General features: G+C 32.4%; 3 protein-coding genes across 5 annotated transcripts in view; 1 reads left to right on the top strand and 2 right to left on the bottom strand.

The window, feature by feature from the left end:
• Nucleotides 1-1,473: 1,473 nt before the first annotated feature.
• LOC130449823 (piggyBac transposable element-derived protein 4-like) lies at nt 1,474-2,151 on the bottom strand. The gene has a single exon (XM_056787859.1). The coding sequence runs from the start codon at nt 2,149-2,151 to the stop codon at nt 1,474-1,476; it is 678 nt and encodes a 225-aa protein (XP_056643837.1).
• A 1,916-nt stretch (nt 2,152-4,067) lies between these two features.
• Nucleotides 4,068-4,535, top strand: LOC130449822 (protein FAM200C-like). The gene has a single exon (XM_056787858.1). The coding sequence runs from the start codon at nt 4,068-4,070 to the stop codon at nt 4,533-4,535; it is 468 nt and encodes a 155-aa protein (XP_056643836.1).
• Nucleotides 4,536-5,217: 682 nt separating this feature from the next.
• Nucleotides 5,218-17,545, bottom strand: part of LOC130449802 (thyroid adenoma-associated protein homolog) — a 29,942-nt gene continuing 17,614 nt past the window's right edge. Inside the window, exons 14-21 of one of the 3 annotated variants that reach the window (XM_056787812.1) lie at nt 14,645-14,905; nt 14,222-14,410; nt 12,463-12,617; nt 10,242-10,516; nt 8,496-8,984; nt 7,594-7,735; nt 6,875-7,034; nt 5,218-6,081 (exon numbers count right to left, since the gene is read on the bottom strand). In XM_056787812.1, the coding sequence (XP_056643790.1) occupies nt 5,662-6,081; nt 6,875-7,034; nt 7,594-7,735; nt 8,496-8,984; nt 10,242-10,516; nt 12,463-12,617; nt 14,222-14,410; nt 14,645-14,905 (2,091 nt within the window). In that variant the 3' untranslated portion in view covers nt 5,218-5,661. The other 2 variants (XM_056787813.1, XM_056787814.1) reach the window with 2 other exon arrangements.

Genomic DNA, 17,545 nt, shown 5'->3' with positions numbered 1-17,545 from the left:
TACTGGTAAAATAAAAAGTAGAAGAAACCGAGTTTCAGCAGCTCAACAGAACAGTGCAACCTCTTAATCCAAACTTGTTTGCAGATTTTTCTCCTACAAACAAATTTGATTATACAGAACGGTATTCTTTTATGGAGTTCGCTTTTTTTTAAAGTTTATTATCACATTTTTTGGTACTTTGTCCAACCAATAACAAAAAATAGTAGAGAGTACATAACTTTAAAAAAAGAAAAAATCCAAATTTATTCAAAAAAAGTTATTCAAAAATTTCAGCAGTATATGGTATTGGTATTTACATAGTTTCTACAAGAACAAGCTGAAGTTAATGTAAAAAATAAATGGTCTACAATCAAAGGGAGAACGAGAAGTTTTTCTATAAAAATATAACAGGACAAAACGACTCCCATGCTATTAGTAGATTGCTTCAAAATTTCCAGAAATTTGGTATCAATTAGTTAACCGTATGTGGGAAATGTAAAAAATATATACACTACAATCAATGGGAGTATTTTTATGTGGGAAATGTAAAAAATATATATACTATAATCACTGGTTGTATTTTTATGTGATAAATCAAAGTTTTTCTACAAAAACATCCAAAAAAAAACGATTTCCGAGCTGGCACTGATGGGTTCAAAAATTCAAAAAGTTTGGTATCCATTAGTTAACCCTATGAGAGGAATGTAAATATATATATATATATATATATATATATATATACTACAATGATTAGGAGTAGTTTTGTGTGAAAAAACAAAGTTTTTCTACAGAAACATTACATTATATACAGATAAAAACGACTCACCAGGTAGTACTAGATGACTACAAAAATTCAAGAAATTTGGTATCCATTAGTTAACCGTTTGTTGGGAATGTATATATATATATATATATATATATATATATATATATATATATATATATATATATATATATATATATATATATACTACGATAAATAGGAGTAGTTTTGTGAGAAAAAGCTTTTCTACAGAAAAAACAATTCCCAAGATAGTACTAGATAGCTTCATACATTCAAGAAATTTGTTGTCCATTAGTTAACAGTACATGGGGAATCACTTTCTGATAAGATTGATGCTGTGTTGCCATTTTTAAAAATGTCAGATATATACTAGTGCAGTGTTTTTCAATTTGTTTTGATTTCGCGACCCCTTTACAAGTTGAAAAATTCTAGCGACCCCTTTGTGTCATAGAAAAACTAAACAATAATATAATTTAATTAAAAGACTACGTTAATGATTTTTTCTATTTTGATACATTTATCTATTTATATTCAGATCTACTCTACAAGCCGCGAGAGTTGAAAGTAGGTACAAGGTAAGTTGGTAAAGCTACGCGCGACTTAACCCTTTCGGGACCTACGTGTCACTGACGAAATTTGCCTGGGTACCGGACTTTTTGCAGTGCTATATGGCCCAGTGTCGGCTATATCCGACGGAATTAAAAAACATTTTAATTTTGGTTTCTTGACATAGTCTTTCCAAAAACCGGAGTGCTGAGTAAGGTATCTTGGGTCCAATACTCCTTGATGTTTGATTTTTTCGTACGTGTCTTAAGCATGGTCATAGCGAAAAATACGTATAGTTCGGGAACGTCCACGTTTTTCCACTTAGGTGCAGCTTTCTGAAGAGCATACCTATTTATCTCGATGGCAATAACGTTCATAATATCTTCCGACAAAAGACTCATAAAAAAATCTACTTCGATACTCTCACTATTCAAATTACGATTTTGTAACGCGCTATTAGAATTGTTGAATGCAAAAATTTTCGGTATGAACTCAGAGTTTGTCCACTTTATTTCAAGATTTTCAACATTCATGGCCTCGTCTATTTTTATGACATTATTCAGCTCCTGCTCTTCATTCGAATTACCGGTATTACCATCAACATCAGACATTTCTAAAAATTCAGACTCCGATGAACTGCTTTCCGAACTGGGAATAAAATCGCTTCCACTGTCATCAAAGGGATCCTTGGGTTCGTCTTCATCAGAACTTATAGCGTACTTAGACAAATTCCGGACTTCCTCCGCAGTCAATCCACAATAATTACCACTAATTCCTTCAATTATTTTTCGTTTATTTCGTGCACTTCCTTCCTGAAAAGGACCAGCTCTAGCGTCATCCATACCGCACAATGTTTTGAATAACGATAACAAGGTGGAAAACCCAAAACAATGCACACAACACGCAACTAGTGCCTTTTTCAACACAACGACCTTAATAATAGGTGTAATAAGTCCCACTTTCGCTTATTGCGCTTGTTCTGTAACGATTTTGCCCGACAGCCCGTTGTCGCCTATGCTCGACGGTGTCGGAATATGCAGACACTGGTCTGTGGGGACATGCAATACTGAACGAGACGTAGCCGACACTGGCCTGGGTGAGTTTTTTGTTTTTTTAAGGTGTCGCAAATGATCGACAGTGGTCCCGCAGACAATTTTTGTTCGTGTCGGGAACGTCTTGTCAACGGCCCTGAAAGGGTTAATTTGTATGCCACCTCACGCGAGCAAAACTGCGACGGCGACGTTGCCACACCGTATTGTTGTTGCGGCGACAGGAAGTGCTCCGCGCGCTGGTAGTGAATCAAACCCGAAAAAAATAGACATTACGATGACAGTTATTTGAAATACAGGTTGACAGTCATAAACCATAAACCTTAATGTGTAATTTGCGGCAATGTTTTATCGCGATGTGAGAGTATGAAAACGTCAAAGCTTATAGGGCATCTCACAACCAAGCATCAAAAAGAAGCTGATAAGCTGTTGGATTTTTTTGCACGAAAGTTGAAAGCTCTTAGTCGGCAGCAAATACTATGATTCAGGAAATAAAATAGTGTTTTCCTAATTGTTGCTGTTTTATGATGTTTACTTCTTTGTTGTTTGCATACAACTTTTTATTAAACTTAATTTTGGTGTGCAAAGGTTCCGCGTGCTTAATTTTTATTGACTATTCACTTTTATATTGTTTTGTTTATTTCCAGGCATCCAGTGTCAATGAGTCAGCATTATTAGCTAGCTACAAAGTCGCGTATCGAGTTGCTAAAGCAGGGAAACCACATACAATTGCCGAAAATGTTATTTTACCAGCAGCTCTTAATATGGTTGAAATTATGGTCAATAAGTAGGAGGCAAACAAGTTAAAAAACATACCACTTTCTGATAATACAATTTCACGCAGAATAAATGATATGGCCAATGATATTCAAGAACAAGTAATCGAAAAATTAAAGTACAGGAAACCTTTTGCTATGCAGTTTGACGAATCTACAGATGTTTCAGATAGTGCTCAGTTTGTAGTATTTGTGCGCTTTGAAACAGACAAAGAGTATCATGGAAGAAATCTTATTTTGTAAAGCACTTCTGGCCAGTGTTTGTACGATATGTTTTTAGAAAACACTTGCGACTACGATATTGATTGGAAAAAATGTATCGCTATTTGTAGCGATGGCGCTAAAGCTATGACTGGCAAAAATAGCGACTCGTTGCGAAATTAAAATCTGTCACTGTTTTCTTCATCGACAGGCTCTAGCTGCTAAGGTAGTACCTTCTGATTTAAATGACGTGCTCAAGGAGGTAATAAGAATTCTATTTCTAAGAATGTGAATTCTATCAAAGGTAAAGCCTTGCAAACCCGGCTATTTAGAATCGTTTGTGAAGATATGGGCTCGCTTCATCAAAATCTCCTTTATCACACAGAAGCCAGGTGGCTATCCAAAGAAAAGGTATTGACAAGAGTTCTAGAACTGAGAGCTGAATTATTAATGTTCTTACAAGATCCAAAATCTGAATATGCTAATCGTCTTTGTGACCCTATTTGGCTCATGAAATTAGCATTTTTGGCAGACCTTTTAAGCCACCATAATAATTTGAGCAAGCACCTCCAAGGCCGAGAAGAAAATATTTGAACAGCTAAAGATAAAGTCAAAGCATTTCACGCAAAACTTCGTTTGTGGTCATCCTCTCTGCAAAACAATATATTTGAGTCTTTTCCATGTGTTCAGAAGATTATTGAAGATAACGCATCAAACCAAAGTCTTGTAGAAATGGCTCACATTCCTTGCCTGATACAGAGCTTGCATAATTTACAAGAGAAACTTTTGACATACTTTCCAGACTTGCACTCTGAAGCTGACAATGGGCGAAGATGGATTTTAAACCCTTTTTTGGACAAGTCAATAGATCTGGCTGATGTCACCACAAATATGAAAGAAACTCTTCTAGATTTAGCTGCTGATGGCATGCTTAAAATGGAATTTTATTCCCAAAATGTCGACGTGTTTTGGATGAAAATAAAACACGAATATTCAGAGCTAGCAAGGGAAGCTCTAAAATTATTAGTGCCATTCGCCACTTTATACTTGTGTGAACTGACGTTTTCTGCAATGGTAGACATTAAGACTAAAAAGAGAAATAGACTGCAATTAGAAAATGATTTGATTATTGACGTTTCAAAAATAACACTACGATTTGACAAACTTTTGAAAAATAAACAAGCCCATTCTTCTCATTAAAATTGTGTTATTGTGTTCCTTGCCTTTTTCTTTCAGTCGGCGGAAATTCTTGCAAAAATAGGATTTGGACTCCAGAAAATATTAAAAAGTTATTCAATGATCATAAAGATGGTATTCTAATAACTAGATTAAGTAAAAAAGTTGTGGAAGTCGAATAAGTACTAGAAACTACAATATAGGTACAAAGTTCGACTAAAGGATTCCGGTGATAAATAATGAGTTGTTATTGATATAAAAAAAGTCGAATAAGTACTAGAAATTACAATCCAGGTATAAGTTTGACTAAAAGATTCAAAATAATGAAAGAACGGACATTTGGGTGTTGGAACCATCTGATATAATTTTAACCAATGATAGTATAATCCACAGAAAACTTAAGATAATGATAGTAAAAAAAGAATGAGTTGTTGTTAGGGAATATCAGGGAAGTACAAAAAAGCCAACGTGAGGTTTAAAATTATATAAAGGAATTTTCTTAATTAACAAGCTTTGAGGGAAACTCTCTTACAATTTTCTTTGCCAAACTAAAAGGGAGTGTTACTGAGTGATTGTTTTTACACCTTAATATTTTGTTAATTATTCTATTTCACGAATAACAAGAAATTATCTAATTTTTCTTTTTTCATCAGTACCAATAGTCTGTTCGAATTAGAAAGGTTGTAATGTGAATATAAAATATAAATTTCCTTAAAAAAGTATATAATCCACGTCAAAAGTATAAATAAAAATAGAGATAAGGCTTCGCTGTTCCAACAAACGTTATTATTTTTATTCCATTCATGATCAACTTTGTATTTAAATAATTATTTTAGTCACTCAATTTTGCACAACATATTTAAAACGTGAAATTTATACAACTTTTTATTAACATCGATAGACCAGGATTGACCAATATTAATGATTGAATTAGAAGCGGATATATGTACCAGTTTTTGATACATAATTTTTTGTGAAACATTTTTTTAATCAGTTAATTTTCAAAAATAAATATGAATACAAGAGCAAACAGAAATAACTGAGTTTTTGCCAATAATTTTGATTAAATGGTTATAAAGAAAAACTTTTTGGACCCATAAAATGAAATAATCACATTAAAGGTCAATATCTGGTTTGTTTGTTTGAAGACTTAAACATTAGTTTTCAAAACAGGGTCATAAATTCTCTTCAAAACCCATTTAACACTGAACAAATCGTTGTGTACAACGTGTTTAGTTAAATACTCAAATATGGTATCATTCATGTACGTCCTAAATTCATCTAAAAAATTTGTATTTACATCGAACCGTTCTAGAAATTTAATGGCGGATTTTAAAGCACATATCACAGATAATTTGGTTTTGTACAACATCATCGGAGATGGATATTTTGTAAGGGCATCTAGAAGAATCGTAGTTATCAGTAGGGTGTGTTCTTCTATGAATATTGACTTGTCTTCGTAGGAGAGTCCGTCTTCGAGATTCCATAGGAGTCTATTAATAACTACAATGCAGTATTCCATGAATGGGTTATTTTCTGCGTACGTATTCAGTTCTCCCCTTTCAAATAGCTAAATCAAAGACAAAACATTAATTTTTACAAATTAAAAATGGGATTACGATTAATGATTAATTTATTAATTTTTGAGTCTATTACAACTAGTAAAATATTTTCAAGTCGCATTATCTGCTAAATCTAGTGTCTTTAGATGTGTATTGAAGTAATAGTGCCCCGATAGGACTTGTGGTAGTATGCGTGGATTGTTGATACATTCAGCATATCTTCTTTGATTATAGTTTCCCAGAAGAGTCTTGCCTGTCTTAGTCCCTGTAGGTTGTCCCAATAATTGGTTTTACTCCTATCTACCTTCTATACCAATGCTTTTTCTATTGTTCTGTAGCTGATACCATAAAAGGATTCAGGTCCCACAAAGAACTTTTCTTGTCCCGCTTTAGCCAGCTTATCATCACTTTGGTGTGTCCCGGAATCCATTTATTTTTCTTTTCTAGCTCATTCAATTTTTCCAGGAAATCCCAAACGAGTTTGGATTTTATGATACTGAACCTTAAAACTCAAAGCAAAGGTAACTATTAGTCCATTTTTCATAATTAGAATATCCCAGTTTATGGTGCTTCAACTTTAAAATTAATGAGCGAAAATAAAAGACAAATCTTGACACACATATTACCACTACACTCTAGTAGAGTAGGATAGAAATTTATTATTCTGGTAGATTGTAAATGAATTGGTTAAACATTGATATTCCTCTATTCCGGAGAATTTTGTCCAATACTCAAGAAAAAAAGCCAAATCGGAGCTTCTAAATAAAAATCTACTATTTCATCTACTTAAAATAATCTAACCTGTACCTCAGATGTCTCGTTATCCAGAGGATCGGGGAAATAGCGACACGACCAACCAAACAAAAAACATATCGCCCTCTCTCTGGGAAGTATTAAGGAACTTAACGTTAGTAGATCTTCTCTAGCCTTTTCTGGTATTACCGCCCATCTTTGACCAGATCTGTCAAAAGATATCATAATGTCATCATAATATCATGTTTTATAGATCATATCACCGACTAAGGCCGTTTGGTATAGATTAACATAAAAAAGTTCATAATATAAGCAATTGGGTAACAAACTGAACGAGTTGATTATGAAAATGATTCAATTTTATATTAAATTGATTTATTATTAGTTAATATTTGGTAGTTTGTTAATTTTGCAGGTATACAAATAAATTTGTACGGAAGAACAAACTATTAGAATTATATAAGCGCTCAAATATAACCCACATAGTTAAAGCACTCATAGCGAGATGATAAGGACATACACATAGAATGACAGAAGATAGATATGTGAAACGATATGTGACAAGGGGGGAAAAGAAGAGAAAGACCGATGGTTGTTGGAAAGTGAAAAATCCCAAAGTTGAGGGCCCGATAGACCTTTAGAGTACAACCTAATGAAATAAATATTAATTTAGTCATTAAAAATACTTTAGAAAATAATTAGATAACAACAATAATATTAAATTGATTCCAAATTACATACTCTATTGTATAAACATTTATTCTTACTTTGTTTGTTTGGTAGTACCACTACCACGAGACAATTTGTCTTTTAGACATGTAGCAAATTCGCTCATTGCATTTCGGACTATCAGCTCATCATCCTCTAGTAAAACCATTACTATACTCAACATCATTTGGAGATCATCACCTAGAAAATAAAATAAAAGATTTGTTTCGAAATTTAAGTTTAATAGATTTCTTAATCAGTTTGTACCCCCTTCTACCGAACTAACCAATGCAGAAACATAGACTAGAAGAAGTTAGTGGTAAAAACTCACGGTTTGTACCCCCCCCTTCTACCACACTAACCTATGTAGAAACATAAACTAGAAGAAGTTAATGGTAAAAACTCATTCAAAATAATGAGATACTTTGTGTAATTGTATTAATTCAAAAGTATTCAGTATCATCAATTTCAGCTAATTGAGAACTATCAATATGTCAATATAAAAATCTTTACACAAATTTGCAGTAAAAAGTAAAAAATAAAGCGTAAGATTTACAACAAAAGTTTTTTAGCCAAATCTATGTGTATATTCAGTCAGATAAAAGCCTTTTTTTCAGGTCTGTAACGGTGAATCCATAATCACATTAAATTTTTTTTTGTCTGAACAGCATTCCGAATCATCAAGCTAACTTTCGGCAGCGTATAATTAAAGCCAGTAACAAAAAAATGGAAGCATGATAATATTAGTAATATATCAAAATATCTAACTTTCAACAGGGGTATTATTATTATATAAGCCAGTGACAAGGAAAATGTGTGGGTTCATGAGGCACTTCTTCCTGATTTGCTAGAATTTGATTATTAGTTGGGGGGATATGAGTGAAATTAGAAAATAATAACATAAGCACATAGCTACTTGTTTTAATGTTGAAAAGATTTATAATGTAAGAAACAAACTTACCATCCAGAATATTGTCTTCGTTGCAATATAAAATATAGTTCTTAGACAAAAAATCACAAACAGCCAGTCTTCTGTAATCACTCGCAGCTGGTGAAGCACTTTCTATCAAAACCTGCATCAACGATTCATATTTCAACACCCTGTAGTCCAAATGTAATAGAAGCGTACTCATGCATGTAATCACTGCGCTCACTAATTCTTCGTTATCGGTGTTGCACAGTCTCGTGAACATATTCAACGTTTCCTGATTACTCAAATGCAAACGCCGAATGACGCAAGGATAATAATTAAGAAGTAAAAATAAAAGGACTTTTTCTTCGTCCCTTATATAATGCTGGTGTTTTATTTCTTCCTTTAAAAAATATTTCACGTACTGATGACTTTGGGTTAAAAGTTTGATGACTGCTGGGCGGCCGAAGCTGTCGCACAGTTCGATGATTTCTTTAGGTATCTGCAATTCATCTGTTTGGTACAGTGCGTGCTTAAAACCTGCATCACAAAATAAATTAAGATTTAAAGGATTATAAAAGCGATTGATTTCAAATTAAACATTTATTTGCTAAGTCTCCTGTGATAATATGATCCTTTGGATCCTCGAATTATTACAAACACCACAAAAAATAGCTGAGAAAAGACATTTAAACATTTAAAGGTGCTGATTTATTTGTTTTTGTAACTTTCAATAGGCCCCTCTTCAGAAAATAGTCCTGACAATGAGTGGAAATAAATTGGAATTATTTCTTTGAGCTCCATATCAGTTTGGAAGTGCTGCACCTTAATCCACTGTTTTACTTTAAAAAACCTCAAAGGTCACTTAGCGTTAGATCCGAACTATAAGGTAGAAACAGGAAAGCAATTAAAGGTGCTCTGGTCAATACATTCCGAGTTCCTTTATTATTTGAACAATCCCCCAAGATAACAATGTTCAGAAACCATCCATGCCCGAGATAGAAGTACATTATTTGTTTCTGTAACTTTTGATAGGCCCCTCTTTAGAAAATATTCCTGACAATGAGTGGTAAGTAAGTAAATTATGATAGTTTCTTTGAGCTCCACACCAGTTTGAAAGTGCTGCACCTCAATCCACTGCTTCAGTTTAAAAAAAAAAAACAAAATTCACTTACGAGTTAGATCGTGATTATATGGTAGGTGTACGAAAATGTTTTATAATTGCTAAAGGAGTTATTAAGTTACACAAGCGCTTGCGGTAATCAAAACAATTCGAAAAGTCAAAAAAGTTTCACAATATGAATTTTTATTAATTATGTCCCAGGGCAAGCAAGCAACACATCTTTTAACAATGTTGGAATTTCTGGAACCATTGGTGATATTCATACTGAACACATCTTTTTGGCCCCAAAAATAGTTGTCATAACTTTATAGTTAAAATGTGTTTGTATCCATTATTGTGATTGACATAGTAGTGTCGTATGTCTCATAACCTGTCACAATCTTCTCATTAGTATTGTCAAGACTCTCCAAAGCCAAGTTTAACATAATTTTACAGTTGTTGTCATTTCGTTTCAGGAGTGTCTAATATTACAATCTTCTCCATTATTATTGTAAAGGTCAAAAAACTTCACCAATGCAGCCTTTTAGGGTTATCAGCCATCATTTGTGAAACCCAGCAAGTGCAAACTTTTCAATAATGATAAAAGGAGGGTTTTGGTGGTGAGCTTTTGATTAACTTCAACCACTTGATCAACAATATTCACAAGAAAACTAGAAGGAGAATGAAATGCTCACCTGATTGTAATTGATTTAAATATATAAATAAATTAAGACTGTATATTTTCATTACTAAATCTCTTCCATAAATTTGACAAAGTATTTGATTGACGGCTGTTGAATACGTCAATGAAGTTTCTTCAAATTTGTTTATAACAATGTATAGAAGTAATGACATCCTCCTTTGATAATATCTACCCATCGCCGTTATGGGTACTACTTTCGATGTGATCTGCTTCGAGAGAATTCTGACAATATTCTTTAACATTTCCAAGTCTTCGTAATTCGTATATCTGAAAATGCAACCAGCGCACATTTAAATAAGTTTATAGTCATTGTTAGTAGAAACATATAAATAATTGTACGAAATTGTGATCGAACAATAATATGGATGAATTTTTAACAACAATGACGTATGCTACATCTATATCAACAAGCGTTTTTCATATATTCAAGTATTTAATCATTAAAGTGAAAGTTTGAACCAATCCCGACTTGTGAATCTACTAATAGAACCGCTTTGATTGTATTTCCAATAACCTATTAATATTAAGTTGAAAAAAGTCACAAATAACTCATGAAATGTACAAATCTATCTATTGTCATGACCCTTCTCAATTCAAAACCAGTGGCTCTCCACGCCTTAAAATTCTAATAAATCAAAGTCGAACTTTAAGGTCATAGTGATTGTTTTCTTAGATTGTGATAACATCAGAAAAATCATTCTAAGCTTTGAAGGGGTACTCGATTGTTTCCAAAACAGTGGGTACAAAAGGATACCTCAAAAATAAGCTTCTTCATCATTACGACGTGCAGTGTCACAACTCGCTGGTAATTTACTAGTTTTTAGCAGCTAAAAGTCCTTCTGTCTGTAGGTCTCTGCCCAAATTTAACACCATACGTCTTCTGGTTCTTCCCATAAATAAAAATGTGTTCGACATTATTCCTGACATGCATCTCCTCATTGATTTAATTTTCTTGAAATAACTGCCCTTACCTAATCAATTTAATAATTCACTGTATAAGGGTCTCACTGTTTTACTCTGCCCGCATAATATTTGATATTTTTTTATTTGTAATCAGCATAAAAAACTACGGTTATAAAAACTTCCAGGCTTCCGGTTTGAGATTTTCTCTCCAAGCTCCAAAAACTGAAGATCTAAGTAAATAGTAAAATAGACTTTATTTCTGATAACTTGAAACCACATCCAAAGAGGTCACTACATATCTATGACTAGTTATCACAAAACCATTTGGATAAAATTTCATTCTGATTTGTGAATATTTTAAAACATATAATATGAAATAATAGCTAAAACCATAGAAAAAATCTTGAGGGAATATGCAGAAAGCTTGTTTGAAGACTACCAATGCAGGTTTAGATATTAAAGTTCAGTCACAGACCGTATTTTCAAGAGGCAAACACAAAGAACCTCCAATCTACCAATTTACTCAGTTCTCATAAATTCCCAAAAATCTGTCAATAAAAATAATTTATACAGCAATATGAATGATCTTAACATTCCAAAAAAGCTAATAAGTCTTACCAAATGACACTATAACATATAAAAACGAAGATAAAAATAAACCAAATAATATCGAAATGTTACCAGACCAACATAGGAATAAAACAGGGAGATCCGTTATCCGCTATCATATTCAATATAAGATTAGAATGGATTGACGTAAAATCGGTTTGAACAGAACATGTACACTACAACGTACAAAGACAACACAACTACTGGCAAACATAGACATCGGAAAACAGCTTAAGAAAATTTGCAAAGCTTTCAACAAACGGGAGAGACAGTGAATCTACAGGTCGAAGAAGATGAATCGAAAAGTTCATAATAATGACACCACCACAAAGGAAAGAGCAACGAGAAGTTTTTCAATACAACTGAATGAAGAAAAGTAGTGACATGTAGAAAACAATAATAAGACCAACAGTGAATTATGGAGGCGAAACATGGATTCTTAACAAAGCAAATGTATATGGGAAAGAAAAATAATCAGGAAGATAATAGAGAAAGAATGGACTTCCAAGCTATGGGTCGACATAACTTATTTGCTTCCATTTTTTTTAACTAATAAATTGTTTAAATTCAAGAAAATCCACAATCTATAGTGATACCATAAAATATTTCATTTTTTTTTCAAACACACCTTATACATGCATATTATTATATAGATTGTAAATTTCATATCCATATTCATATATTACAATTTGATTACTTACTTTTTAAGTATAACCATGATGAGTTCCATATACGTGGAAGCCGTCAAGTGACTATATGATGTTCCAACTAATTTTAATATTTTCATAGTTTTTTGAAGGTATTCACTTATAGGTAAATCAGTCACTTCACAATTATATTTGATAATATACAGAACCTACAAAAAGAGTAAACAGTATGAATTATTATTAAATGACTATAACTATATATAACTATAACCCAACAAGTCATTAAGTTGTGGACAAGGGGTGCATGTTTTGAGTAACAAAGCCGCAAGTGTGTCAATAATTCTTAAAATAAAAGAAGTTTTGTTTTTGAAGCTATTTAAAGTGAAAAATATTTCTAAGATCGAAGATAATGAATAAATATTGCAAAATTAAATGGGAAAAGACAGACCAAGGTTACTTTGGGTTAGTAAGTCACATATAATGGGAAACTGAGAATGTCAAAGCACAAGATATAATTATTTCCCTGTTAGAAGTTAGTCACATTAGCTCAGTCATATTAGGTATATCTTTCCGTGATACACAGGTTAATGTATTATCAAAGTTGCGAAAATAGAAAAAGACCTCCTGCGGAAGAATGTTTACGAATTGTAGAAGCCACTGCAGCTATTATTAAGGAAGATATTAGATCATCTGTGGTTGAAACTAAGACTTATCCACCTCCGAATAAAATGCTAGATGGTATTAATGAAGGAATACCAAAAACCTAATCGACTTTTTTGGTAGAAGTTATATTAAGAAATAGAAAACGATAAGTCGATAATTTAAAAACGAAACGAAACTAACGCTTGACCCTACATTATCCCATATGTTGTACACTCTTCGCTCTCTATCCGAAAAATCGTTGATCATATAAAAAAATGTTCATACAATAGTTGTAGAGAATTTCACACTCTATAACGTTCTCAAAAGATAACATTTAGAACGACAAAACAAAGGTTTATACCAATTCACAGCACCAACATGTGTTTTCGAGAAGTACTTTGACAGAAATTTGGACTAAACTGAAGATGAACTTTGAGCGTTGTTTCTTACTACAGTATAAAGGAACTACAGTTGAATCAATTAGAAGAAATCAGAAGAGGATGATTTGAAGCAGATAGGTAGAGAAGTAAGCTATAAAATGGTTATTAGAAGGTGCCAACTTCTTCGTCAAAGAGTATTTTGTGTCTGCAAAGGAAAATACAACACTCAGATAACCAAACATCAACAGATTTAATATCAAGACTCATATTGGAATTGAAAAAAAAAAATATTTCGGAAAAGTTTGAGGCATTAGGGAACTGGTAGTGATAAAATTTTTTTATTGCAATAAAAATAGCCAGGTATGAGTTGCACTGACTAGGCTTATAAAATATGCAATAAAACTGGTCATTTGACACAAAAATTGTTGGTTTAATGAAAAAAAAAATGGTAGAAACAAAAGGGACAATATAGCAAGTAGATTTTGAAAATGTAAGTAAAGAAAAAAGGTGGATAGAGAATTGGTGTTTTTATAAGGAACAATTCACTAAATTGGAAGCAAAAAATTTATCGTTGAAGACATAGGTACAATACAACTAAGAGTTTTTAATGGGTCACAACAGATTTATTTGAACTTGAGCTTACTGTGAATCTATCCTCACTCAGGATAGTGCTAGGGAGAAATAAATTCAGCCAAAGGATATTTTTAAGAGAAATTTTGCACAACTGTCGACCTTTATATAGATTTGAATTATAACATTGCAGTGAAAAACAAAACGACGTTATTACTTACTTGTAGAAGACAACCATGCACTTCATTGTCAATTACATTCGGTTCACTCAATTTATCAAACATTGCATTTAGATGATTAGCAGTTCTATCGGCTGATATGAATGATATAGTTGCCCAGGCTGCTAAATCTCTAGTTTGATAGACTGAGTTTGTCAGGCATGTAATCAAATGTGGTACATATTGTTCCATCTGAAAAAAAAATATATCAAAAGAAAAAACTACCTTTGAAATATTAATAATTATTTTTTGACGATCACGGCGTTAAACAGCTACTGCTAAAGCTATGTAATTTTAGTTTAATGTAATTTAGTAATTTTTACAAGAATTAGTTTTCACTTAGAACAATTAATTTGTAAAATTGTGTTAAGGTAATATTTCTTGTGATTTTAATATGTTATTGAAGAACAAATCATAAAATGTTACCTGTGTATTAAAATCATCAAATTGCGATGGAAACAACCGGCCTAAAATCAATAACACTGGATGTAACAATAAACTATCATTTTTTGTACATTCTATTGTCAGAGTTTCCAAAATAAAATGGAAAAGAGCTGGAAATCTCATGAAGAATACTCTTACTGTCAATTTATTTTTTTCTGATATTTCTTCACCATCTGAAGTTCTTAGGACACCAAAAATTCTTGTCATCAGTGTAGCGTAAAGTAATGTTGCTGCATTTCTTACCTGAAAATAATAATAAATGACAATATGTTTATAATAGTAATAATCCAATAAAATTGATCATTGATAAGTTTCCTCTTTTTTGTTAATTTAATTTTTTACTGAATTTAAAATGAAAAAAAGTGAAACAAGTCTAAGAAGTGGTTCTTCCAACTTAAATTTGTTCAAAATACATAATTTTCCTGATAAAATTAAGAAATAAGATAGAACTTTATAAAAATCAACGACATACGAATACTATGGAAGTTTGTCAACAAAAGCGACAATACTGGGGCACAAAAATATAGAGGTGGATATAGAAATTAGATAATTAACAGAAAAGATAGGACAAAATTGAATCTAATTGAAATGAAGCACCTACGAGAGTTGCTGCTAAGTTTTGAGCTATGGTAACACTGATGTGAATATGTCAAATTGAACATTGCTATCATTTTTAAGGGTGAACGTACTCAGAACATGTTGTCGTACAAATATTATTCAAGTTGTTTACAAATACTTGAAACGATGATTTTCGACGTGGATTAATTAATGAACCAGAAACTAAACGACAATTGACTGAATAGGTCTTTATAACTGACCATGTTTCCACCGTTTTATTAGAGCAACTTAGAACAGTCAATTCTGAATGGTACACCAGCATTCGTTCGAGCTCTCACACTTCAGTTCAAACCAAAACATTTTTGAACAGTTACTACATCGAATTGGGTCATCCGCCGAACAGTTCTTGTTTGGCACCCAATGATATCCTCTTATTCCACCAGATCAAATATAAATTGAAAAGTCAACGTTTTTCCACACCTAAAGAAGAGGTTGAAGCGTTCAAATCACATATTTTGGAAAACAATATGGGTATGGGTATGAGAGGGATCAAAACCCTTATTCCACAACTAAAAGTATAAAACAAAAAGAAGTATTTCAATTTACTGAGCTGGGATGCTTTACTAATGTCCTGATGAGGTTTCTGTACCTTACTTTAGATCAGTTACTATTCAATTGCTGCAATAATGCTTCGACTCAGTTTTATCATTTCTTCTACTGTTCGAATTTAAAGGTCTTAATGTATCATCTGGTTCTAGAAAATAGTAAAATGATACTACTCCGGTCAGTTTGAATTACTTATCTTTGGGTCTCGTTGTTTGCATTTTTTTTTCTTTTTATGTAAACCTGTACACTCCTTTAGTCAAATACCACAATTATAGAAAGTGACTTAAATTTACATAGACCCAGGGTGATCTGAAAGGGAAGGTTGTCGACGATTCATAATAATTTCCATCATTTAAGCACAATTTGTATAAATATAAACAGGTAAAAATTTATCGAAATCTATTAAATAACCGAATTTAAATTTAAAAACTAAGAAAAACTATAAATTAAGGCATAAAACTAAAGTAATAAAAATAAAATGTTTTTGTAGGATGAGTTTTGAATATCAAAATTCCACCAACAACGGAAGCTTTGTAATAAACATTGTTCCGGGTTAGTATGCACAATCAGCTTATATATTGTATAGGCTATAAAAAAGTATTTTGATTGTGGAATTTCTACTGTGTTAGCATATGTATGTAAGCTTGGTGGAGTAACAATATACTAAACATGAAGATCTATTGCGTTCTGTTTCCTGTTCAGTTTCAGATGACTGTTTCTGAAACCAGTAGTTTATTCCTGATTCTTTAATAAATATCAAATTAGTTAAATCTTCCAGTTCTATTCAGTTTCCAGCACCCAAGTTTCAAACCTTGTAGTGGCTTGCATGTGGATATATACCCATATCACAAAATGTGCACTCGTCTTCTTCCACCAATTTAAACTTCTTGAGATATTCGTTCAAATGGCAATATACTATGAGAACCTCTGTTAAAGCTCTTGGTGCAGATTTGTTCTGATTACTCCAGTTTTCCAATCTCTTCTGATATCATATCATAGTGTCCCATTAGCATTTACGCTTATCTTAAACCTACTGTGTTTTCTCAGTAGTGTAACCTTTATTAGATTGTTTTCATTAATTTTTTCCAATATGATAGTTGATTTCATATAAGGGTTCTGGTCACTAGATGGGTGTTTAACCCCCTTGTTCTATTAATTTATCAGCTACTGCGTTAATGTATGTGAGTATGCTTGATGAGGTCGCGATATACCAAAACATTGTGTTTCGTTTTTCATTCAGTTTCAAAGGAATGTTTCTTAAACCAGTAGTTTATTTCTGATGGTTCAATAAATTTCAGTATAGTTAAGTCTGTCATTTAGAGTATAAAGTTTCCTCTTTTAACCTACAAAATGTGCTTATTTTATGAAAGAGTTTTGGTTACTAGAAGGGTACTGAAAACACTACCACTTTTCGAACACTCACACTTACACTGTCTGAAGAGCGTTTCGATAACCTAGATACCGTCTTCAGAGACTGAAGTGTGTCCAGTAGGAATATCACCAACGGTTCCAGAAATTCCAACTTACTAGAAGGGTGTTTGGCCCCATTTCTTTGTTAGTTTATCAGCTTTCTCTATTCCTTCTTCTTCAGTGTGCCATTTGTTCCCAAACCATTTTGTAACTGATTACAGAAGAACTTAGTGCTTCAATAGCAGCTTGGCTATCAGACATGATTATTATATTATATAAAGTAGGTATTTGTAAGAGATTGAACATATT

Source organism: Diorhabda sublineata, chromosome 10 (genome assembly GCF_026230105.1).
Source record: "Diorhabda sublineata isolate icDioSubl1.1 chromosome 10, icDioSubl1.1, whole genome shotgun sequence".
NCBI lineage: Eukaryota > Metazoa > Arthropoda > Insecta > Coleoptera > Chrysomelidae > Diorhabda > Diorhabda sublineata.
This window is presented reverse-complemented; position numbering and strand designations above follow the sequence as displayed.

Bases quoted from the DNA above. Each gene is read 5' to 3' on its own strand.
- LOC130449822 (XM_056787858.1), top strand. From the start codon at position 4,068: ATGGCTCACATTCCTTGCCTGATACAGAGCTTGCATAATTTACAAGAG.
- LOC130449823 (XM_056787859.1), bottom strand. From the start codon at position 2,151: ATGGATGACGCTAGAGCTGGTCCTTTTCAGGAAGGAAGTGCACGAAAT.